At 51.2% G+C, this 24413-nt stretch overlaps 2 protein-coding genes across 3 annotated transcripts in view; one reads left to right on the top strand and one right to left on the bottom strand.

Moving 5' to 3' along the window:
• LOC119112842 (acetylcholine receptor subunit alpha-like) overlaps positions 1-9797 on the top strand; it is a 29092-nt gene extending 19295 nt beyond the window's left edge. The window contains exons 6-11 of the mRNA XM_037237129.1: positions 937-1105; positions 1522-1658; positions 6054-6194; positions 7221-7334; positions 7941-8133; positions 8600-9797. Of these exons, the coding sequence (XP_037093024.1) occupies positions 937-1105; positions 1522-1658; positions 6054-6194; positions 7221-7334; positions 7941-8133; positions 8600-8776 (931 nt within the window). The 3' untranslated portion in view covers positions 8777-9797. The remainder of the gene's footprint in view (positions 1-936; positions 1106-1521; positions 1659-6053; positions 6195-7220; positions 7335-7940; positions 8134-8599) is intronic.
• A 2671-nt stretch (positions 9798-12468) lies between these two features.
• Positions 12469-24413, bottom strand: part of LOC119112843 (acetylcholine receptor subunit alpha-like) — a 58753-nt gene continuing 46808 nt past the window's right edge. For both annotated transcript variants that reach the window (XM_037237131.1, XM_037237130.1), the window contains 3 exons: positions 18435-18608; positions 14100-14289; positions 12469-12693 (listed from right to left, as the gene is read on the bottom strand). In XM_037237131.1, coding sequence (XP_037093026.1) covers positions 12505-12693; positions 14100-14289; positions 18435-18608 — 553 coding nt within the window. In that variant the 3' untranslated portion in view covers positions 12469-12504. The remainder of the gene's footprint in view (positions 12694-14099; positions 14290-18434; positions 18609-24413) is intronic.

Below are 24413 nucleotides of genomic sequence, written 5' to 3'. Positions count from 1 at the left end.
GTTTTCTCTGCCCGTATGCCTACTTACCGCCTGTCCAGCCTAGAATTGTTCAGAGGAGGGTTTCCTTGAGTGACCCGACAGTCCTTGTGTGTGAGGGTGACGTATCAGTTGACACTGCAAATAATGGTACTGGGTCTGATGGCCCCAGGCTCATGATGTTAGATTCGGTGACATCGGGCCTGACGACATCAAGACTGATGGTGCACCTCTTGATGCTACTCTAAATCAGTCGAGGAGTTTGATGACGCTAAACCTGATGGTGCTAGACACGTAGACTGATGACGGTGACCCATTGATGTTCCTCTGATCAGCGGAACTTGATGACGCCAAACCCGATAACGCTGGACCTGATGACACGGCGCCCGATGACGCGGTGTCTGATGGCGCGGCGTCCCACAATCTGTGGAAGGACGACGGCCTAACGACGCCGGGACGGATGACGCCGCCCCTGATGACGTCGCCTGAGGGCGGCCGCGCGGCCGCCGGCGCTCCAGTCGCCGCCGCCGTCGCGGGACGGATGACGCCGCCCCTGATGACGTCGCCTGAGGGTGGCCGCGCGGCCGCCGGCGCTCCAGTCGCCGCCGCCGTCTCGGCGCACCATCAGGTCGGCCCTCCGCCTGAGATATGACGGGAGCGGGGCGGGCCGGCAGCCGGGCTGTCGCCGCCCGCTGTAGCGTCACCATTGATCGTCTGGCCCCGGCAGAAGTGGGCCGCTTTCTGACGGATCGCTGCCGCCTGCCGGAGAGCGGCCGCGTGCCGACGAGCGGCCGTCTCGACGCAAGGTCGGGCCGGCCGTGCCGGGCCGGCCCCTTAGGACGACCGCGGGCGCCGCCGGCCCGCGGGCACCGGGCACGCACAGACTGCAGTCGGCGCATTTTGTGGCGCTCGGTGCTGGTGAGTGTTAAAGTGATGCTGTAGCGCACTGATGCATTGCAGGCACGAGAAGTTCTACACGTGCTGTGACGAGCCCTACCTGGACATCACGTTCAACATCACCATGCGGAGGAAGACGCTGTTCTACACCGTCAACCTCATCATCCCCTGCATGGGCATCTCGTTTCTGACCGTGCTGACGTTCTACCTGCCTTCGGACAGCGGAGAGAAGGTTGGCGAAGTTGATTACAATAGTTGGATACCTTTCGCTGCCAGCTGAGGGCTGCTAAACTGATAATAATTCGTTTTCTTGCACGTGGTACCATCATATCTGTACTGCTTATTAACATCACGGCACGGAGACGAATGCTCTCGATCACATTGCCTTTGTGACCGACGTGCTTCAGCTTGGGAGCACTGGAAGCAGAACTGCATTTCAATACGGCCGACCCCAGCTCCCACTGGCTGAGACTCATAAATCAGGTACAAATTGTGTTACTGCCGGGCCGGCCGACTCAGCAGAGCTCTGTCAGTTTCACAAACAAGCGACCCGTTCCCCGACCGGCGCCGACGTCACGCTCCCGCGCCGCGTCCACAGGCGGCCTCGAGCGCACAGATGAAGTCATCACAGGCCGTCACCTTCCACAGGTGACACTGTCCATCTCGATCCTCATCAGCCTGCACGTGTTCTTCCTGCTGGTGGTGGAGATCATTCCCCCGACGTCCCTGGTCGTGCCGCTGCTCGGCAAATACCTCATCTTCGCCATGATTCTCGTGTCGATAAGGTATGGTACGCTCTAATAGACTGCCATCTGGACAAAATGGCATCAGGGGAGGGGAGGGAAAGGGTAAGCGGTTGCGAGATCAGTAGTCGCCTCGACATTTGAGGGAGGCCGTGAGGTTTGTGGGCGCGTTCAAGGACGTGTTCCGCATCTGTGTACGGTTTTGAACTGAGATAGCCATTTTGAACATCATCAGCCTTCAGTTTCTGAGTTTGACGCCCACGAATTTGTTCTTAGTGTTTCGTGCAGACTATTTAAAGGTCACCCAGACATGCATCGCGCTATAGAAAAGTCATGCAAATATCGCCACCTCCATGGCCATGTAGCGCTCAAAGCCAATAAGCATATGGTCATCAAATTATTCGTGTTCTTGAGGGCGTACGTCAGTACGTTTTGTGACATTATCGAACGCCAGACAGAAATAAGACTGGGAATCGAATAGCCTAACATCAGTGTCATAACCTAGCATGTAAATGCAGGTACAAAGATAACATCACGGACAGATATTCAAGAAGACCACAAGGAAGGGTAAAAACACGAGCACATTACGATATTCGGTCCAGCGAACACACTACAGCAAACATCGCCCCCTCCCCCCCCCCCCCCCTCTCGGCAAGTTGAAATGCTACATGTGAGTGAACCCGTCCACTGCAGAGGCAATTCTAACACGGCCAGTCTGGCAGCGGTTTTGACGTCGTACAGACGTTCCATCAAGTAATCGACGATGACGTCTTGAGGAACGTGTTTACTTTATAGTGAAATTGTCTTGTGTTGGGTATTCTTTTACGCTAAAAATCAAATCAATGCTTACGGATGAGTTATTTATTATGTCTGATGCTTGCGTCAATATCTTGAAATATGGAGCATTTCTTTAATGTTTACATGATTACACTTATCCGAAAACAAGACCCAATATGTAAGCTTGAAGGAGATGTTTCACATATGCAGGTACGGAGGCGAGCATCAGATATGATGAATTAAGATCGCTTATGGTTATTGGTGTACTTTTAAGTTGCAAAGACTGTTCTAGACAATATAATTTCTCTGTTTAGTAAACATGTTCATAAATACGTCATTATTTGATTACGTCATCGTGCCTTGCACAACATTGATTGAGAGCCAATTGATGGCCGTTTAATCTGGAAATCGTGCTCACGAAAACCAGATATGAACGACTCGACCATCATATCATTCGTAACCTAGACCGTCGCATGGCTTATGGAACGCCAGGATATAAATAACGTTAACATGACGTCATGAATGTCAAGGTGACCCTGAAACACTCCCCGAAGTAGTCTTCCCGTCTTCGGGGATGTGTAGCTCAGAAATTAGAGAGGTTCTGATGTTAAGAAGGGCGGGGCTGTGAACTGCACAGAATGGTCATCAAGATGGGTACTTCAATTCAAACCCCTCTATAAATGTGAAGCACTTCATTTAAAAAGTGTATGATAGTAGTGTATCTGTGGCACGTCGGATGGCTTTGCCATGACAATAGCACAAAAGAAAGTTTGAATGAAACGGGCTAGCTTGCTCTTTCAACAATTAAAACGCGGGGTGCTAGTGCCAAATGTGTTAAACCGTAATGCAATTAACAGGATTTTCTGACTGCGACGTTCAGTCTCGCCTACCGCAAGCATCATGCCCAGCCGTCACGTCGGCATACTTATTATATAGCGAAATAACTTTGTCTAGGGCATTCTTTTACGCCAAAAATCCAATCAATGCTTACGTCAGAGTTTTTTTCATTCTATCTGATGCTTGCGCCAATATCTTGAAATATCGAGCATTTCCTTTAACGTCTACACGATTGCACTTATCCGACGACACCCGACGTGTTAAAGCTTAAAGGAAATGTTTTAATGTTTCACCTATGCGGATACGGAAGCAAACATCATATATGGTAAAACATGCTCACTTACGACTATTTGTGTACTTTTGAATAGAAAAGGCTGCTTTAGACACCACAATTTCTCTGCTTAGTAAATATCCTGTTCGATACGTCATTGCTTAATTACGTCATCGCACCTTGCACAATATTGATTGAGAGCCAATTGGCGGCCGTTAAATCTGGAAATTGTGCTCGCAAACACCAGATATGAACGACTTGACCATCATCTTATTCGTAACCTAGGTCGTCGCATGGCTTATGGAACGGCAGTATTTAAATAACGTTATGACGCCATGTGTTGTACCGTAATGCAGCGGTCGGGATTTTCTGACCGCGACATTGAGTCTCGCCTACCTCAAGCAGCATGCCCCGGCGTCGCGTCGGCTGCTTTACGACCCCGTTCGCACGTGAGCGCAAGCTTAGCCCCGGAGCCATGGCGCTGTTCGCGGAGAGTCGATCAGGTCATGAGTTCGGTCCCGCGACAGCCGGCCCCGGCTGCCACGCCGTAACCGGCGACGGGGCGCCCCGAGCGCGCTACCGAGGGCCAGGGGGCTCGCCGAAAGCCATCGGCTCTGCCGGGATGGTGCAGTAGATCAGCGCCGAACGAGGCGAGCAGCCGCCGCGGTCGGACAGCGTCGGCGACGGCGGCGGCCGGGTCAGCGCGCGCCGCCGGCCCTGCCGCCGGGCTCAGCGGCGACGCGACATAGCTGGAAGCTCACGCGACGGGCGGTTTACGAGATGTAGGCTACCATCGCTGCGGGTGTAATTCCTCGGCAGTCTGCCGCTGGTGGCTGGTGGTCCCTGTGGCCATCTGAAGCCAGGGAGAGGTACTTCTCGCAGTATTCTAAGACTGGTGATTCCCATCTCCCGCAACAGTCTCACGCTAGAGATTACCGGCTTTCGCGACAGACTAACCCTGATGATTATTACATAGTGTCTGCGGCAGGTTTATGTTCATTGGTCTGTGGTTCCCGCTACCATCTAGCGCCTGCGTTTAGCAGTTTTGGTGACAGTTTGACGCTAGGGATTGGCGATTCCACCGCGGTCTGATGCTTGCAATCAGTGGTCCCCGCTAAGAGGGGCCTCACTGTATTTACTTCCAAGCGGGCCTGAGTCCCCATCGCTGACTTGAGCCCCCCCCCCCCCTCAATGACCCTTTGAGCCCCTCAATGCATGTGAAGAAAGAGGGAATACTGGGCCAAGTGAATGCAGAACAATTATCTTATACATTGGTGCACTAGGTTGTAGGTACCTAGACACATCACTTTTAGCAATATGTATATTTTGTACCAAATTGTATCCTGAAGGTACCTGATGTTTTTGTTATGCTACCTCTTTCATGTGGTAAACCGGTCCGCAAATGTTTGACAAGCGTTTCGATGACAGCGCCTGGATTGGAATAAAGAACATTTGACTGCAATATGTGGCAGTTTTTAAAAGAACACGATGGCCCTGATCGAACTACGCATTTTTTATCGAACAGTGGCAAGTGTATTTCCCACAGTCATGCCTGTGGTGGTTCAGTCACATGGTCAGCGGTAGCGGGAGTCGTCAGTGTGAGGCGAACTATGGTTTACTAAGACACTTTGCCTGTGGTGGTTCAGTCACGTGGTCAGCGGTAGCGGGAGTCGTCAGGGTGAGGCGGACTATGGTTTACTGAGACACTTTGCCTGTGGTGGTTCAGTCACGTGGTCAGCGGTAGCGGGAGTCGTCAGTGTGAGGCGAACTATGGTTTACTAAGACACTTTGCCTGTGGTGGTTCAGTCACGTGGTCAGCGGTAGCCGGAGTCGTCAGTGTGAGGCGAACTATGGTTTACTAAGACACTTTGCCTGTGGTGGTTCAGTCACATGGTCAGCGGTAGCGGGAGTCGTCAGTGTGAGGCGAACTATGGTTTACTAAGACACTTTGCCTGTGGTGGTTCAGTCACATGGTCAGCGGTAGCGGGAGTCGTCAGTGTGAGGCGAACTATGGTTTACGAAGACACTTCGCTGAGAATTGCACTCCATTCTAAACTTTTCGCAAAAGGGCAGCTCTCAATAATTTGAAATAGGAAGTCATCCCTCCAAAGGGAAAACAATTATGATTCTAGGAAATGAAATTGTCAAGTTTTTTATAGATTTTTACATCAAGCCGGCAAATTCAAGTAGCCGACATCGGACGAAAAAAAGTCAGGTTTCGGAGATGAATGTGACGTCAACCTTAAAACGACTCGAGAAAGTAACACCCCTGCCCGCCACAGTCTGATCCTGATGATCAGTGTAATTTCCGGCTAAGTCAGTCGCTGGTGATCGGTATTTCCCGCGCCAGCCTGACGCTGGCGACGGGCGGTCCCTGCAGCATTCTGACGCCGGCAGTGCGCGGTCTCTGCGGCGGTCCGACACTGCCGGCTGGCCGAGACCCCGCCAGCGGTCCGACACTGACTGCTGGCCGAGACCCCGCCAGCGGTCCGACACTGACGGCTGGCCGAGACCCCGCCACAGCCTGACCCCGTGAACTGGTGACCCGGCAGCATCATGGTGACGGTGCTGGTGCTGAACGTGCACTGGAGGTCGCCGCAGACGCACCGGATGGCGCCCTGGGTGCGGCGGCTCTTCATCCAGCTGCTGCCCCGGCTGCTGGTGATGCGGCGGCCGCGACGACTGCGGCGCAGGTGAGAGCCGTCTCACCGGCTGGGGACGAGGGGGTGAGCTGGTCTCTCATTGAGAGTGGGCTGGGATGGTGAGCTGTCCCGATATCGGTTGGTGGGGCTGGTGAGCTTTGTCTTAACGGTGTTCAATTCATATTTACATCATGAGCTACGCCAATGAGCTAAAATTGAATTCGCACAAAATTTCCCACTGCAGTTGGCGCCCTCTAAGATACTTATAGTCATAATCATGATCATAGTAAAATCGAAAATATTTATTAATGCTTCAAGCTGCTATACCCTTCAGCCGGCTCAGAGGGGTGCTCTCTTCAGATGGCTGGCGATCCTGACAAATCCCCACGCAATTCTTTCTCCGAACATTGGAGTGATTCATCGACCACCGAATTCAAGCTGCGGCTTCGTTTTTACAATGGCCACGCCATGATTCGGAACAGCCAGAGCGCGATCAATCCTGCATGCCATCAATCTTGGGCAAACTCCTTGGAACAAACTTGAAACTGCCACACTTTGCGGAACTGGACCATCGATTGTCCTGCCAAGAACGTTGCTGCTTAATCTCGCAACTGTGGTGTGTGCCGAGTCACGCAAATGGCGTCCGAGTTGCATATGGCTTTTTGGTGCTGGTGTCCATACTGCTCGAGATTACCCTTGTCGTCGCTGCCTTCCCCCCCCCCCCCCCCCCCTCCGAGACTGTCTGCGATCCACTCCGGTCCAGTTCCGTCTGTTTACGTCAGGCCAGTCATGATAGAGTCTCTGTCAGGTCAGATGTAGTCGGTCCCAACGGTGACAGTGCTTCGCGATATTGCCCGTAACCCTTTCAGAGCAGGCAAATATCGGATGTCACAACGGAGGTTGGCGGAAAATGTTCTGTTAGAATCACCACGTAATCAAAATGGGTAATCTGTATCAAAGTCTGAATACTGTTGCACGTTGACGTTCACGTGTGCGTCAGCATGACACTTCGGTTCAGGAGCTGAGACTCACAGTGTGAGAACCGCAGCGTTGGCTGACGCCGGGGACCGCCGGCAGCCCCCGTCTGCGTGAGGGCGGGACGGGGCTGCTGTACGAGCCGTCGGCCCCGTCCGCGGATGACGCGCCAGGTCCGCCGGAGCGCTCCCCCACCCTCACTCTGGACCTGGACCGGTGAGTTCGGTTCCGAGGAGCGCTCCCCCACCCTCACTCCGGACCTGGACAGGTGAGTTTGGCTGCGAGGAGCGCTCCCCCACCCTCACTCCGGACCTGGACCGGTGAGTTCGGCTCCGAGGAGCGCTCCCCCACCCTCACTCCGGACCTGGACAGGTGAGTTCGGCTCCGAGGAGCGCTCCCCCACCCTCACGCTGGACCTGGACCGGTGAGTTTGGCTGCGAGGAGCGCTGCTGTCGTCGCATATGAGTGCCACACGCAGCCCCTTACTAATGATGTGTAAGCATGTACGTGTACATTATAAACAGTCGTCAATGCACATGGTTTTTCAGTCGGTCTCGGCAAACGTGACATAGGTCACTATCCTACATAACACGGTAAAACAAGGTGGCAGCTAGAGGCAACACGTCGCGTGTCGGGTTTCGTACCCTGTCCTTGGTGTGAACGGCTAGCTTTGACAGATTCACCACGGAAATATGGCAGTTTTTGCACTGGTCGCCGAAGGTTTCCGTAACTCGTTTCAGTCTGATGAAATATTACATTTCCGTAGTAATTCTTGCCGCAAGTTTTTGGAGCGTAATGAGGAGACTTGTGGCCGCGTTGCAGAGGCTTCGCGGACATTATTAATCCGTCTTGCCAAGTTCACGGCAAGCAGCTCCAGAACAGGTGTCGTAGTGCTGCCCTCATGCCGTCAAGTATGCAGTTGGAGTCCAGAATTTGCTCGCCAGAGGCGCACCGTGTTAGCTGGTGCGTCAGCTTCATCTCTGAAAACACTCGGGTGAAAGAGGACCAGCAATTGGTAAGTGCAATATCGTCATGATACTACAACAAGTGCATGCGTGCCATGCATTTCATATAGCCACATCTCATAAATGTATTGGACTTGCGTGTGCAGATTAAGAACTGGTTTCAAGCCTTTTACGTTTGCTGCCGACGTATAGCTCAAATATTTCGATGCATATCTACCTTTTGAGGATAGTTTTCCTGTCACGTCGCATCTTAAACTCCAGTGATGGTAGCGATGCACTCAATACATCATTGAGCGCGTCGTAATATTGTTGTTTGACCGCAGTCGTGAATAATCTGTGTGTGATCTTGGAGGGAGTGTATGGCCGAGTGGTATTATATGCTTAGTCGTGTAAACATATCACGTGTTGACACCTGTATTGTACTGTGTTTCAGTATACTATTAGGACGACTGTCCCCGCCCCAAAACTCATCGCATGGAATATATCCCTGGCCCTGACCGGCCCATCTATCAACAGGTTCGAGAGGACTGGAAATACGTGGCGATGGTGCTGGATCGGCTGTTTCTGTGGGTGTTCCTGCTGGCCGTGGTGCTGGGTACTGCCGGCATCATCCTACAGGCGCCATCTCTCTACGACGACCGTCTGGCGCTCGACCAGCGCTACTCGGAGATCAGACGGCACCGCCGCAAGTAGGCCGCGCCGAGAACTACAGACTCTTGGTTACCTCGCTAGGTGGCAGTGCTGAGAAACTGAACTCAATCTGCGCCTCGACGAGTTTTACGTACAAGAGGCGGACAGCTGGACGGCGTAATTAGGTAGACGCTTCGGTTTGTGCGGTAATGACAAACGAACATGTGAGTGGAGTGCTGTGTAGTGAACCGTCTTTTACAGAACATGGCAGGGAGTGAATGAAATTTCGCTGGGCTCGGTGCTCAATTGTTAAGTGCAGGCATTCATCAGACATTTTATATGCAGTTTTAATAAGAACGTACCTACCCTTTGATAAGTAATAGTTGATGCGCTATTTATGCACATTAAACTTGGTTCCATTGGAACCTAGCAACGTGAAGTTAGCACTCAAACGTCAATAGTGGACGGGACGTCCGAACGTTTTCTTCTCTAATAGAAAATATGTGCAACGCAGGACCTCCCCGTGCTGTTATGTTACTTGATCCTCCCCGGATCTACTAGCATTTCACAAGCTTTGGCTTAGGTTCGTAAGTGAAGTAGGCTCACTGAACAGAGCGCGAATGCTGTTGTGCGAGCATGACGAAATGCACTCGCATGTCCCTCGACAAAAAAAGTGTAGCATGCATTGGACACCGACGACCTGGACGAGGGTCGGCCTGCCCGACTTTGTGTGAGAAGTGACTGCCTCGCATCACCATGCTCAACTTTGCGTTGCCGTTAAGGTGGCGATGACAGCTAGTCGGTTCGCCACGCCCCGGCAGCTCAGTGAGAGGCCGCACCAGCTGCTCAAGAACAGTGTTTATCGATCGCAGTGAAGTCAGGCTTGTTTGAAGCTTGCTCACGTGCGGTAACCAACGGTCGCGGGGCAGTGTTCATGTCCCATCGCAAGATACCTCGTGACCCGTTTTAAAGCATGACGGATGCTGCCCAAATGCTCGTGCTCGTGTGTACTGTGAGTACGGCCGTAGCGGTCGTCGATCCAGTGCTCTCTTCTTCCCAGAAACAATACACAGCTGACTAGAAACTACAGTGGGTAGACCAGATTGTCTGAGCCTTAGCCACGTGAGACATCCGCCCGAAAGTGAGGCTGACAATGTGCGGAGATCAGCAGCGGTGCGTGTGGACGAGGTGGGTTGACCCCCGTGACACCAGACGGGGCCATGACGCGCAGACAGGGGCTTCACGGGGCCCGCCCATGACGCGTAGACAGGGGCTTCACGGGGCCCGCCCATGACGGGCGCCCGTGGCTCGGTGAGAGGGCTAGCGTGAAGACCGGGACGAGGTGCAGGTCGTACCTGTTCACCGGTGAAGCTATCGCACCAGAGGATCTTCAGCTCCATCACATCTACTGGCGAATTCCCATCCCTTGTGTTGTCGCTGCATTGAGTGTCAGGACACTGTGCGGCACCTGTTCTGGTTATGCGTCGTTCATTTCTGGCACCACACAGCAGGCTTCACCTAAGTCACAACGGAATCAAAATCAGTGTTGAGATTTACCTTCGAGGTCAGATATAATTGCTTATGCCTCATCTCGATCTCGATCAATTTTGAGCTGGTATACAAGCCTCAAAACTTTGCATGGTGTCACCCGAAAATTGTTCGTGAAACACGTTTGTTAGAATGCACGAATGCGAAATTACCTGTCAGACTGAAATGACATTTCCTGGGTGTCATTTCCAGAAATAACATTTGCATTTTCAGGAAATGACATTTCAAACATTTCAGGAAATGAAGTGTCCTTCCCTGAAATGACACCAGCCGGGTGATGGGTTCAGTTTGCAAGCAAAGGTCTTTACTTATGATGTGCTCTTTGCCCATGGAACCTACATATTTGACTATGCAATGTAATATGGTAAATAAGTCAGTAATATGACTGAAGTTATGTGAAAACGCACGACACTGTCGAGCATGTGGCCAGCGTAGTTCCTCCTTCGCTGCGCTGCTACAGGTTAATTACCAGTTTTCAGCAGGCGTGTTTGTCTGATCCTTGGTCTCTGCTGCATTCACCGTTGTAAAAGCAAATGTTTTCACTATATTCGCCATATCCGCTTTTCCATGGAACACAGGTAGCAAGAAACAAGGTGCGATAGCGTCCAAATCCAAAATAAAATGTTAGCCGGGAGTTGAAAAACGCCTTTATAATTGCATCATGTATTGTCCAGTTCAAATTCCAAACAGTCCAACATGAGCAAGCATTGCTTCGAGCAACACAGCTCACAGTGACAACATATCGTATCCTTCATCCATGTGTCCGGGTTTGCTGCATGAACAAAACGCCGATAGTCCAGAATGAATTAAGATGGTATGCCAACAACGATTGGTAAATTAATCTGGCAAACGACGCGTGTGAACCAGACGGGCGTTTGCATCCCAAACGGAGATCCAAGGATTCACGCGCAGGATCTTATTGTTGGTGGTTATTTGAGATCATGAATCCACGCTTGAGACTCAAGCACATGTCTTCGCCGGTTATGAGCCGTTTTCACCGGCCAGCGTGATCGCTCACACAAGTCGACACAAACAGCAGAGAGGCATCGAGAGACGCGCCACGAAATCCAGCTTCCGTTCGCGTGTCACGTCACACGGTGGTCACGCAGCGTACATAAGCTTGACATGGGAGCAGACACCGGGGTTCCCAGCTCAAGCAGACCGAGTCCCAGCAGCGAAAACACCGTCGGGTTCGCAACGTCATTCGAAGACGGCTCCAGCGTTTGGGAGATCGGTCATGTCCGCCTGGAAGTTGCTCTCCGTGAAATCACTCACACCACCAAAATTATATCCTTTCTGTAAAAACCTACCAACACCCCTTACAACCATTGAGCAGCAGCAGCAATTTCGTCGCAATGCGCATGTATTGAATCATGCTCTCTAAAGCCTTACCGCTACGATAGTCATCGTAGCCAACTTCACAAATGTCGATCCCTTCCATCTGCACGCTTTTCAGATCTAACACACATACCGCTCATATCAATAGATTATTTTCAAACTGATAACTCTGAGCACAGAGTCACCTTTGGGCGACTGCTCGGGTCAGATTTGACGATCACTTTCATCAGCTCACATACTTTGTTCACGCTAGCGTTTAGAAATTTCATCACGGATGAGAGGATATTTTGACAAAACATCCCAGGGCAAAAATACACCAATAAACATTGAGGTTGTACACATAACAATCCTGGTGCCAATCGGCCTTATGATCAGCATACACCCTCAGTCCAGTGCGGGCTCCAAACACCTATAGGTATATGAAAATCTTCAAGATTAAATTGTACAAGCAGCAAATATTGCTCGTCGAGCTCGGCACACGCGCTGGTCACAAGCTGCGAACACCACAATTGGCATCAACAAGTCTCCTCAGTCAGTGGATGTGGTAACTGAGCAACCAATCCGACCACGATGATCGCTGCTGCTTCTCAGGGCATGACGCCTTTCGCCACACCAGTCACCCAACGTCGCCGCCAGTAAAACAAACGCGCGGTGACGTCACTGATGTCCGACGGAGCCGCACGATGGCGCCACCGTACCTCCGATGCCACAGACCCTACTGGTGTTGACCTGATGACCCACTCGACCGACGATCCGCTCTCGGTCGCGCCTCGAGCCCATGCGAGCCCCGAGGCGCGCGGCTGGGCGCGGCCCCGCGGCGCGGCACGGTGGCGCCACCTGCGCCCGCGCAGGGACGGCGCGCACCCCCGGGTGCCTCCCGCCTCCCACCCCGGCCGCCCGGACCGCTAGCCCAGCCGCTGTCGCTCGCGCGGGCTCATGATCTCGCTGTACTGTTCGTCGATGGGCCGGCGGTCGTCGTAGAGCGTGGGCGCCTGCAGAATGATGCCGGCCGTGCCGACCAGCACGGCCAGCGTGAAGATCCACAGGAACAGTCGGTCCAGCACCATCGCCACGTACTTCCAGTCCTCCCGCACCTGCGGGCAGCGCCCGTGTGTCAGGTGTGTCAGGCACGCCGCAGGCCGGCCGCGCAACCCGCGCTCCCGGTGGGCAGCGGGATTTGTTGGAGCGCAGATTTGAGAGTCTACTTGAAGAGTAGGGGCAGACTTTGGTAAGGCAATGGCAATGAGTGAGCTACAACAAAATGTAAACATACAATAACGCAACTAGAACTGACTAGGTCGCGAATTATTGTCACCCCTTCCAATTCTGAATTGAGAGGAGCTGGGAGGGTGATGCGCCGTCATGGAGGACAAGAGATCTTGACAAATATTGAATTAAAGCATTCTGCCAAGTGTTTTCGATGCCAGAATAGCAGATGAACATCTATTAATTTCTGGTTTGCATATAAGTGGCCCGCAAACTGATCCTGACGCTGAAATGTGCAAAGGCACCGTCAATTTGCCGGACAAAAATGCTGCGCAAATCACTTTTCCGTAAAATACATTTTCAGGCAAATAAGGCATTTTTTATTTTTACAATTTGTTTACGTCATTTCATTTTTACATTCCAGACCTGAGACTCGTAGAAAGTTGCCGGACTCGGCAAGAATGTCATCATACTAACGATATTTTTTAAACCTGTTTCCAAACATTAGTATTTCCATAGGACAGCCGTCAAATCTGATGACCAATGATCTTACTCATAATGACGTAACGGAATAAACCTGTTACTCAGATTTTAGGTCAGGTCGCAAATTCATGCAACATAATGTAGTTATCCTTATATTAAACTATATTTTAAAAACAAATTATGTCATCTTAATCTAAAATCAATGAAAACTTTATTTTCAAGTAGTAAAGTAGTTCTGCAGCCGTAATGCAAGGGTAACAAATGCTTATAACTATCCCTACCGGCCGCGGAAGGGATAAATTATATGAGGCATATATTACAACGATACGATGTCCTTGATTGTACCGCCCACTGATGCCGCCCTCCCCGCCCCCCCCCCCCCCCCCCCCCCTGTCCCGCCGCGCCGCGCCCGCCGACGATCGTGACTCGCCAGAGTGCGTTTAACATGTCGAGAAATGAGCGTGCAAGTCAGGAGAAGGGTATATAGTGAGAGGCGAGGAATACAACTTGCGCTGCAACCTCTCATCTACACACCATTTAAGGCCACAAGCCACGAGCAGGAAAGTTGCTCTGAACAAGACGAAGATTTTAAAGACGCAATGCCGTCATTCATGATGTGGTGTCATTCATGAAACGGAAGTTCTAAAGCCATGTCACAAAACATAATGTCGGCTGCGTCACATGAACCCTGCCGTGCACACGTTTGCATGCAACCATAAATCCCTGCATCCAGGCCCTAAGAGCACATGATTGGGTATGATTCACACACCTTCGGAAGGCAGCTGAAAGTGTGAGCTCGTATTGAACTTACCCTGGTGGTGTCCTGTTCCCTTCTGGTGCTTTCGGCTATGAACTTGACGCCTTCGAACGCCCTATACACCTCCGGGCAGTAGCCGAGGCCGCAGGATCGACCTTTCTGGCAGTTGAACTCTTCCTCCATGGAGCTGGGGTTGCCATGGATACGACACGGCGTGTTGAGCCCCAGTGCGTCCATCTCCGTCCTGAGCGCAATTGGAAGTACCTTGTCATGCCTGTATCACCACGCATGTCACTGACAGACTGCAATGGCCGCAAGTGTCAAATCAACATGTTATTGCTCTGCTACATAGCACATATGACAAAGATCGTAGTAGTGACTTATTGTAACACTGAAGTCATTATCACAACATAACGCCGATACGTTAACATAACGACGGTACACACGTAACGCCGATACATTCGCTGACAAACACGACTTTTCACATCCATCAAAATTCATCTTCATCAAAGTTCGCCCAAAACAAACGTCTTTCGAAGCAGTCTTAAAACGCTATTTCATATCGTCTTTTGGTCTCGAGCGAAGTCGAAGACAGCAAGATCAAGAAGTGAAATATTTGAGGTGCTGCACTATACGCATTTGTATTTGCTTCGGGGTGGTTCCATCAGGTATAATTTTCCTGTAGCCTTGCAGTTTGAAAAACGTACCATTTTTATTTTTGATTAGCGTACAAAGCACAATATTTCCCCGTGACCAAAAAAGTGTAAAACATGATTCGAAGGGTCCAGGTCCAAATATTGATGATTCATTACTGCAACAGCAGGTCAACAAATTCCAACGAAGGAAGATGCCGATAATGCTGTTGGCTAAAATTGGGCCGACGTCTGCACTTGATCATACGTCATTGTGCTACAACATGGGCCCGCCGATATACATCTTCGTAACCGAAGCAGAATAAGACGTGAACCGGATCACGTGCTGTTGGCTAATGCATGCTTTGACAGATCACTAAGAGGTCTCAGCACTGTCTGACCCATCTGTTGGCTAATGCATGCTTTGACAGATCACTGTCCGACACATGACTGTCTGACCCATAGGTGCGTAGGGCATCGACCGACAACGGTCGATAACCTACGCATCGCTCCGCCTCGTTTTGGCTGACGAAAGCCAGCCATTTTCAAGGCAAATTACCTGAAAACGTGTCAGAAAACGTAAGGTATGAACGAACAAAAACGTATCCGGTACGCGGCAGTCCAATCTGCCTGTTGAAATCAAGAATGTGAGCATTTTGATGCTGTTGTAAAACCTACTGGTATGCTTTTCCGAAATCAAGAATGTGAGCATTTTGATTCTGTTATAAACCTACTGGTATGCTTTTCCAAACACACGTATGGTGATGCGTCCTATGTTTTTTGTTTTATCTGTGCGACGATAGCGCTCATAACTATGATCGTTCAGCGTGTCACAAGCCGCAAAAGACGTCTTACTGGCTTACTGATTCTCGTGATAGCTAAATACTTTGAATCTAAGACGAAACTGTCAATGACGCTATTTATCCTCATGGTCCTCTGATAACATTTTTTAGACACACGTAATTCAGATCCAAATTCATCCGCATTTAATTCAAAAGCACGGAAAATCTCAGCTATGCAGTGAAGCAGACACTTCGTCAGGACCTCACACAATGTGTCGCCATCAGACATGGCCAAGGCCTGGCGCCAACGCCGGCGAGCGTCAGCGGGCTTTGTCGCCATCAGACCTGGCCAAGGTCTGGCGCCAGCGCCAGCGATCGTCAGCCGGCTCTGTCGCCATCAGACCTGGCCAAGCCCGGCTTTGTCGCCATCAGACCTGGCCGAGGCCGACTCTGTCTTCACCAGACCTGGCCAAAGCGCCGGTAAGCATCAGCCGGCTCTGTCGCCATCATACCTGACCAAGGTCTGGCGCCAGCGCCAGCGAGCGTCAGCCGGCTCTGTCGCCATCAGACCTGGCCAAGCCCGGCTCTGTCGCCATCAGACCTAGCCAAGGTCTGGCACCGGCGCCGGCGAGCTTCGGCCGGCCCTGTCGCCATCAGACCTCCTGGCCAAGGCTTGACGCCAGCGCCGGCGAGCGTCAGCCGGCTCTGTCGCCGGTCATTCCGCCCGGTCTAGCACTGTGGAGGCCGGCTGCAAAGGTAATCTCGGGAGCTGTGTGCGACTGACAGAGGCCCAGACGGCGCCCGCTGCGGCGGCGGCGACCTAATGCTGACAAGAATGCCTGCGCGATACTGGCTGAGCACAGCCCGCCCCGGGGGGCCGCAGTGTGCTTCTGCGACCGTCAGCAGCGGCTGATCCGAGAGCGGTGTGGCCCAGCAGAGCCACCGGGCCACTCTACTCCTTTGGCAGGCTGGCTAAAACCTCCGGTCTGTGAACGGGCCACGATGCGTGGTCTAAACCGGGCCCAATGCCGCCCAGATTCAGACGAAGAACGCCATGGCATAAAAGTAGTAGCACTTTCGCGCTATGTCTGGACTGATCGTTGGGTGCTGGAGAACCTAGCGAGAAACGTACATGCGTTTAACAAACATATACATAATGATCACATGATGCGTATACTGCTGCATTTGTCTCGAATATTCCAACGTTTTTCGCACGCCATCAATATCATACATTTCCAGAATTTGCCTCACCGAATGACCCGACAAACGTAAACTTGTCACGTTATTCAAGGTCCTGTCCATTGCACCGTATAAGGTAAAAACGTATGATACTGCATATCCAGTATTGTACTAGCTGTAGAATATATTCAGGGCACTGAAATGAGCCATTAAAAGGGTTAGGAAATGCAAAATGTTTGAATGAAATTTCCCTATGAGGAACAGAAAATGTTATTCTGAAACACGTCCTGTTCGACAAACTATTAGTGATTTTTATCATATGCGCTCATTAATCATAACATAAGCATTAAGCATATCATCACAAATACTTATTTATTTTGACCCTGGGCCACGAATGCGTGAAATAGATTACCACCATAATTCCGAGCACCTTCTTGTACTTAATGTAGCATTCATGTAACGCAGTACTGGCCTGCAAAAACAGAAACAAATTAAGAGCCTAACGCATGGTATGTGGAGAATAACATCAGAATCAAACATAGATGCCGCACTTTTCTACGCGAATAACGAAAAAGTTGTCTTTGAGTCAAGGCATTGTCAGGCTGTAGTTGTGAGAAGCGTTCAGCGGGCGCACCAAGCAACAAGTGAGAACGACATACTTCCTTACATACGTCTTAACCTGCTTCGATCTTCCCCTGCGTCTTCTTTCCACAACGGTCAGATTATTTCATCGCGTAGTGCATATACTCTTTCGTTACCGATACCTACGTTTCTCACAAAACACTGAGCTACTGCATACTCTGTGCCCGTTTCTCGGCGGTGATGGTCCGTGGAATTCGACCCGCCCCCCGCCCCAGCCGGGGCCGGCGCGCCCCCTGGCGGCAGATCGAGGCGGCGCGGGCCAGCTCTGCCTTCCTCCCTGGCCAGTCGTTATTGTGATGCCGGCGCGCTCCCTGGCGGCAGATCGAGGCGGCGCGGGCCAGCTCCGCCTTCCTCCCCGGCCAGTCGTGATTGTGATGTCGGCGCGCCCCATGGCGGCAGATCGAGGCGGCGCGGGCCAGCTCCGCCTTCCTCCCCGGCCAGTCGTTATTGTGGTGCCGGCGCGCTCCCTGGCGGCAGATCGAGGCGGCGCGGACCAGCTCCGCCTTCCTCCTCGGCCAGTCGTTATTGTGATGCCGGCGCGCTCCCTGGCGGCAGATCGAGGCGGCGCGGGCCAGCTCCGCCTTCCTCCCCGGCCAGTCGTTATTGTGATGCCGGAGCGCCGTTAGTAGTCGGCCTGCGGCGGCGGCGGCACGGCTCGCCATTCGGCCTGATCGCCGGGGGCCGGCGGGCGCGCCGGCCAGCGTCCCGGCGGAGACCGGCCCGCGCCAATCGGCCGGCTCGGTACGGACCGCGGCGTCATCAGTCACCGCGCACAATCACTCCCCTGGTGGGCCGGTGGCGCAGCCGGGTCTCAGGTCAGAGATGCCGCTCACCTAGCTGTGCGTGATCTAAGATGCGTGTTTGTCAGCATCAACAGGTGATGTTTAGAACGTCGCTTTTGCTTTCATGAATGATTTGGGCGTCAAGTGTACGACTTGGAAAGGCAGACATGTTTGCGTCGAACTCGAAACACGACCAGCAAAACCCTGGGTCTTTAACAGCTGTCGCAAATGTCACGCGCCACGCTGCTGGAGACCGGGACATTATTTTTGAAAACGCTAGGCATCCGTCAGAAACACGTCCAGTTCACTGATTAAGGTGTAAAGTAGCTGAATGAGGCACAATGCCGATAACGGCCCGTGCAATGCACTGACCTGGGTGTGACGTCACTGAAAGTGGAGCAGTGCGGGTAGCAGAGGCTGTTCTCCTTGAGCGGGTCACGGCCGAAGGTCGACTGCCGGCCGGCGCCGTCCGAGTACAGCCGGTCAGAGAACGAAGCGGCCGTGTCGCGCACCTCCAGCCCGTTACAGGTCCGGATCAGCACCCGGCTGGAACGGAACGGGGCCGCGTCAACACCCGGCTGGAACGGAACGGGGCCGCGTCAGCACCCGGCTGGGACGGAACGAAGCCGGATAAGCATCAGGCTGGAACGGCAGGGCCCGGATCAGCACCCGGCTGGAACAAGTCAGATTCGTACCACACCGGACCGCAAAGGAACGGGTTCCTATCAGCACCCGACTGAAACGGAACGGAGGTGGCTGTGGCGGGTACAGAGCAGCGTCTTATTCTAAACAGGCCGTCTCCGATTGCGATCTGGCCGTGATGAAGCAATGTCCGACTGGGATGGGGCAGTATTCGATGGTGGCCGGACAGCGTACGACTGACACGGGACAGCGTGCGACTAACGCGGGACAATGCGCGACTGACACGGGACAGCGTACGACTGACACGGGATAACGTGCGATTGACACGGAACAACGTGCGACTGACACGGGACAGCGTGCGACTGACGCGGGACAATGCGCGACTGACACGGGACAGCGTACGACTGACACGGGACAGCGTACGACTGACACGGGACAGCGTGCGACTGACACGTGACAATGTACGATTGACACGGGACAGCGTGTGACTGACGCGGGACAACGTGCGACTGACACGGGATACCGTACGACTGACACGGGACAGAATCGGACGCGCTGCGTCTCCATGCGAGGATGCTGTTTGAACTGGAGGGCACTGAGCTCGGGTGAGCAAAGGAATCACAGTTGACAGGTAGCGTGAGCTCACATCTTGCTCGTTTCTGACCAGCAGGCTGCGGTGGCAAACACACAATGGTCAGGGCAGCGTCGAACCGAGTCCGCGTGAAACGTTTAGAGAACGATCTTAGTTGGGTGTATGTTTGACAATGTAATGGCGCTGACTGGATAGCATGCGTACACATGTGTACACACCCGTGGTGTACACAATTTTACTTGCTTTGACAAAATGCCAGAACAACTTGCCAAACTGGAATGAGCAAGGTACACCATAAATAGTCGCGCATGCTGTGCCGTTTTCAATGTTGTCACACCATATGTCTTACATAAGCTGCGACGTTCGATCCGTTCGACTGGCGACACTGCGGTCATGTAGTTTACGTCGCACTGTGATACAGCATCACGCTGCAGATAACATTTTCTGGGTCACTGGCCCCGGGAGCAGCATGGTCTAGACCGAGCCCTCTACATAAGACGAATGCTCGGAGGGGTCCGGAATGATTACTGCCACATGTTTGTGGCAGTGTAAGGGAGCTCTCACCCCTGAACAGCGGATCTGAAGCGCAGTGAATGCGTCTTAGCTACATTGTCTATCCCATTTCCTTTCGCGCTTTGGATATGTGCTTAACCCCCGGGTAAGCTGGTCGCTTGGTCATCATGAAAGCTATCATAACCAGTCTGTTACGACATTTCACAGTTTATCCTTCAAAGGATACTAGGCTTGACCGCTTCTACTAAGCGCAAAACATCCAAAACAACTGCATAAATTTATTTCGAGGGCCGTTCTGGCCTCCCTTTTCACGCGCTTGGGTCAATTTTACCGCCCGCAAGGTTTTCTTCAGAGTAATTTTTGAAAAGTGCGGCATAATTGCACAAGGTCACAACCTAAAAACCTCAAATTTTGAGACAAGTGGTTCACATACAGGCCGGTCTTCGCCTGTGAATCTGGTATCTTTAGCCAACTTAAATTTTGAAAACGCGGGAGGTCAAACTGACCACCACTCGAGCGCACCGTATTCAACAGGCCAGCCGGGCGCGTGTCGATGTTTTGCATTTTGGCTGAAAGTCTCAAGCATTGTCAATGATACCATTTCCACTTCCACCACTTTTCATATTTAAGAATGCTGCTGCGCTTGTTTTAAGAAGTACATCTTTATTTGCACTCGGCGTCTGTTACATTTGCATCGGAAAATATATGGCCAAAACAATTATTCGCTGCTCAGGGAGCCGCCGAGTTTTCATTATTCGTACATGCAAGTCGCAAAGTGGACAACTCAGCTTTATTTGGACAACTCAGAGGACAACTTCGCGTTATTCTCAAACTCCAAACGCCCGCGGCGGAATCGCTCCTCCACCAGGATCGAAAGGAATTGCCTCGTGGTTACATCGCACAGAATCTTCGTGATTTGGGGCATAAACCATTTTTCATGACGTAGGAAAAACGTGTTTTAAATTTCTGCAACACGCGGTCCGTGGACGAGTCTGAATTTGAACAATCTGAGTTTAGCACATAGCTTGTGCATCGACAAAAGGATACACCATCGTACAAGAATAATAAATTTTGGTCAAATATCAGACTGATAAGACAATAGTATTAGCTTCATCCCTCCGAGAAAAACCAGGAGAATGGAGATATAGTTGGGTTGATATTTCGGCAACATGTCTTTATCGAAACAATAGCAGAAGTGAATTCACTTCCGCTATTGTTTCGATAATGGCATGTTCCCGAAATATCAATCCAACTATATCTTCATTCTCCTGTTTTTTTTTTTCTGAGGAACAAGGCTAATACTACTGTCTTATCTATGTAAATAACCTTCCCCGTTAATGCACCAAACAACTTACGAAATATCGGACTGCTTTATATGGCTGTGCCTATAAAAACATACGGTGTCCAGTGGGTTGAACTATGCGCCACCCTTCGTCGTCTCGCTCTCGTCGTCTCGTCCCACGCCTTTATCTTACAGTTGCGAGAGTCCCGCGTGTTTCAGCCTCAAATTGGGAACATGCCTAAATGAAAGTTGTTCAGTGCATTTGCGAGGAACATTATTCACATACATAAAACGGTAGTAATGGCCTTATTCCTCGGAGAAAGATCAGGGGAATGAAGATATAGATGGGATGATATTTCAGCAGCATGCCATGTTGCCATGTTGCCGAAATATCAACCCATCTATATCTCCAGTCTCCTGGCTTTTTCTGAGGAATAAGGCTCTTACCGCCGTCTTACACACCAAAAGGACTTCAAAGTCAAATATCTCAGTTCGGAGCCCCACACGCGAGTAAAAAAAAAAACTCGAAAAGGAGGCCGTAGGTCCCGGACCCAGCAAACAATGTTCGCCTGACTCCGATTTTATCTACGCGTGCTATGTCTCTGCTTGGAAGTGGATTCTGAATTCCGGTCATTTGAAACTGCCACGACTGGCTCTGGTAATCTTCGAAACGTCACAACATAAATGAGATCTACTATCTTGTGTCTGGACTTTAAATAATTATTGGCACAAGGCGTGTGGCGATACGGAACGTATCGTAAGTACTCAAAGGCAGTTCACAAGACCCCTTTTGAAGGAAGGCTGCATGCCTGGAAGATTTGAAAACAAGATTTGATATTTCCCTGAATGCATGTATATATATATATATACATATATATATATATATATATATATATATATATATATATATATATATACAACACTTTGCACCTAATTTAATTTTTGTAGGGGTCAGCTCTGATCAGTGAAGACCCAGGTATCACATCTATTCTTCCGTTATTCTGTTTCAGTATCCCGGTGGTTCAACACGCGTTGACATAATATGTCTTGTCAGAAGCAACTTGCCGGAGTTTGAGGACCATTTGCAGAAAGACATTATCCATTTGATCCGAGTAGAAAGCACACATTCCTACACGCACTTTGCGGGCCATATCTGGTCGTTCTAAGACGATTCATCGGGCAATCCTTGGCGGAAACGATTCTAACCAGCGGGCTTTCCAGGAATGATACGTGGATCACCTTATCTTACCAGCGGGCGACAGCCAGGAAACGGCACGGAATTTCTACGCAGAACGCGCCAAGTTTTCTGAGCCCTCGCCAAAGCGTGCACGCTGAATTGCGGAGTGTCGACCGTGAGACGGCACCGCGTTAAGGTGTCAGCTCTCACGTGTTACGGCGATTCACAGCTGCAGAGGGGTTCCCGTGGAGGGGGAGTGCTTCTTGACGATCCACTTAGCCGGGAGTAAAGCATTATTCGATTTGTTTCGCATGCCATGACGTAGAATTGTGCCGCGCGGTCGATGTGTTTACGTAGTCATGCCTGGCTTAGGAGGTCTGAATCAAAAATGCAACCATGCTACTTAAGTGATGGGTTCTGACCTGGGTGCCAGTGCCGGTCCCTCCTTGGGTTGCAGGTGCTCTGAAGCCGAGATCGGCTATCGAAATAATTCACGCTCATGTTTTGATGTTTCGTTCCTTACATATTAAAGCGCTTGCCTTCGTCGATTCACCATCAACTCACTTTGCTGCATTCGGCACAAGCCTAGAAGAAGCGACAACACCAGGCGCCCCGCTATGTTATTGCGATTTATCACATTGTGCTCGACCACAATCTTGATTTTTCCATCAGGACATTAAGCCGCCTCTGCAGTGTCATATCTGAAAAGGGGATAAGCCCGATCATAAAAACGTCGGGGACGACACCATTAGTCCCCAATGATCATGCCTCTCGAGCCTTTGATCCACATGGCCGTATAAATCCAACACCGTAATGGACCTGTGAAGATTGCGAACTATTGATTGCTTGACTAGCGGGGTCTCCGAATGAATGCTGGTGTGTGTTAAACATGGCATATGGCATGTGTAACGTTGCACAGCTTGGACTAGCACTGATCAACATGGCTCAAGATCAGGTGTCCAGAGCGAATATGAATAATGCAGACCCCAAAGCATTGAGCTGCATAAGTTTCAAGCCTGACTCAATGTATGGTGTGTTCAGCTTAATCCACTTTCACTCAATGTACAACTACACAGCGCACGCCGCCTTCTGTGTGTTTGATCCGGGACGTGAAGAAAGCCAAGTCATCTCGCGCTTCTAAAACATTTGATTTTCCGAAGCTATGCAAATCGGGCACATTAACATCAGGCACAGGTGAACAACGCTAACTACCCTTGAGCTAACCTGCGAGTACCACGCCAAAACAAGTCCGTCGCAAATAAGCTTGCTCACATGTACGGGAGCCGACAAACGGAATCCCTCTGCGCCTCCCGCATGGCAGCCGAGATGGCGGCGTCTCTGCATTTTCGCTTTCTTTGTGCGCGCTGCCGGGGAGGTGGTCGGTGCTTGGTGGGCTAGATGAGATCAGCGAAGGATAAATGGCAAAAAACGCGCCGGAGGAGGGCGCCGCGCACGCCCACGTTTTCTGGGCAAATAAAAATCTCCCTGACGTGTAATCCGCCCCGCCCGCTGTTCCGCGGCGGAGATCTGCGATAGTGAAAATAAATTGTCTTTTATCGTATCCAGATGTAAGCCATACATTTGTGAGTGAGGGTGCGCGGTGAAGGATTATTCCCTGCCATATCTTAGGGTCCAGCCTTGCGATGAGGGCCGAGATAAGCTTTTTGTCAGCTTTGGTGCCATCGAAGTCGCCGCCCATTGTGAACGGTACGTTTTTTTATTTCACTTCCTTCTGTAAACCGTGCGCGCCTCATCGATTGCTTGCAAGCCGCGCCACAAAATATCAGTACCAAATTAGCCGAGCTATGCAAACAGTTTTTTTGTTCACTGATCCATGTAAACAATCGGTGTAGAGTCGGCGTTCTACCCAAGCACCATTTATCATCCAGTGCTATCGCCGGCAACCCTCATCCGTTCCCATAGGATCACTTATTCACCCTCAATAGTGAAATAGCCATCTGAGCTGTAACTACGTGATGGCGGGAGCGTTCAAACTCATGAGCGAAAATTGGCCGGCTTTACACTATTTAAAGGAAATGTTCCGCATTTGAAGATGCTGAAGCAAGGATCATAGTGATGAAATAAGCTCACTTATAACCGCCGAAGTTCTCTTAAATGGAAAAGATTGCTGTAGACAACACAATT

Source organism: Pollicipes pollicipes, unplaced genomic scaffold, assembly GCF_011947565.3.
Source record: "Pollicipes pollicipes isolate AB1234 unplaced genomic scaffold, Ppol_2.1 Scaffold_7261;HRSCAF=8764_pilon_pilon_pilon, whole genome shotgun sequence".
Lineage (NCBI taxonomy): Eukaryota > Metazoa > Arthropoda > Thecostraca > Pollicipedomorpha > Pollicipedidae > Pollicipes > Pollicipes pollicipes.
This window is presented reverse-complemented; position numbering and strand designations above follow the sequence as displayed.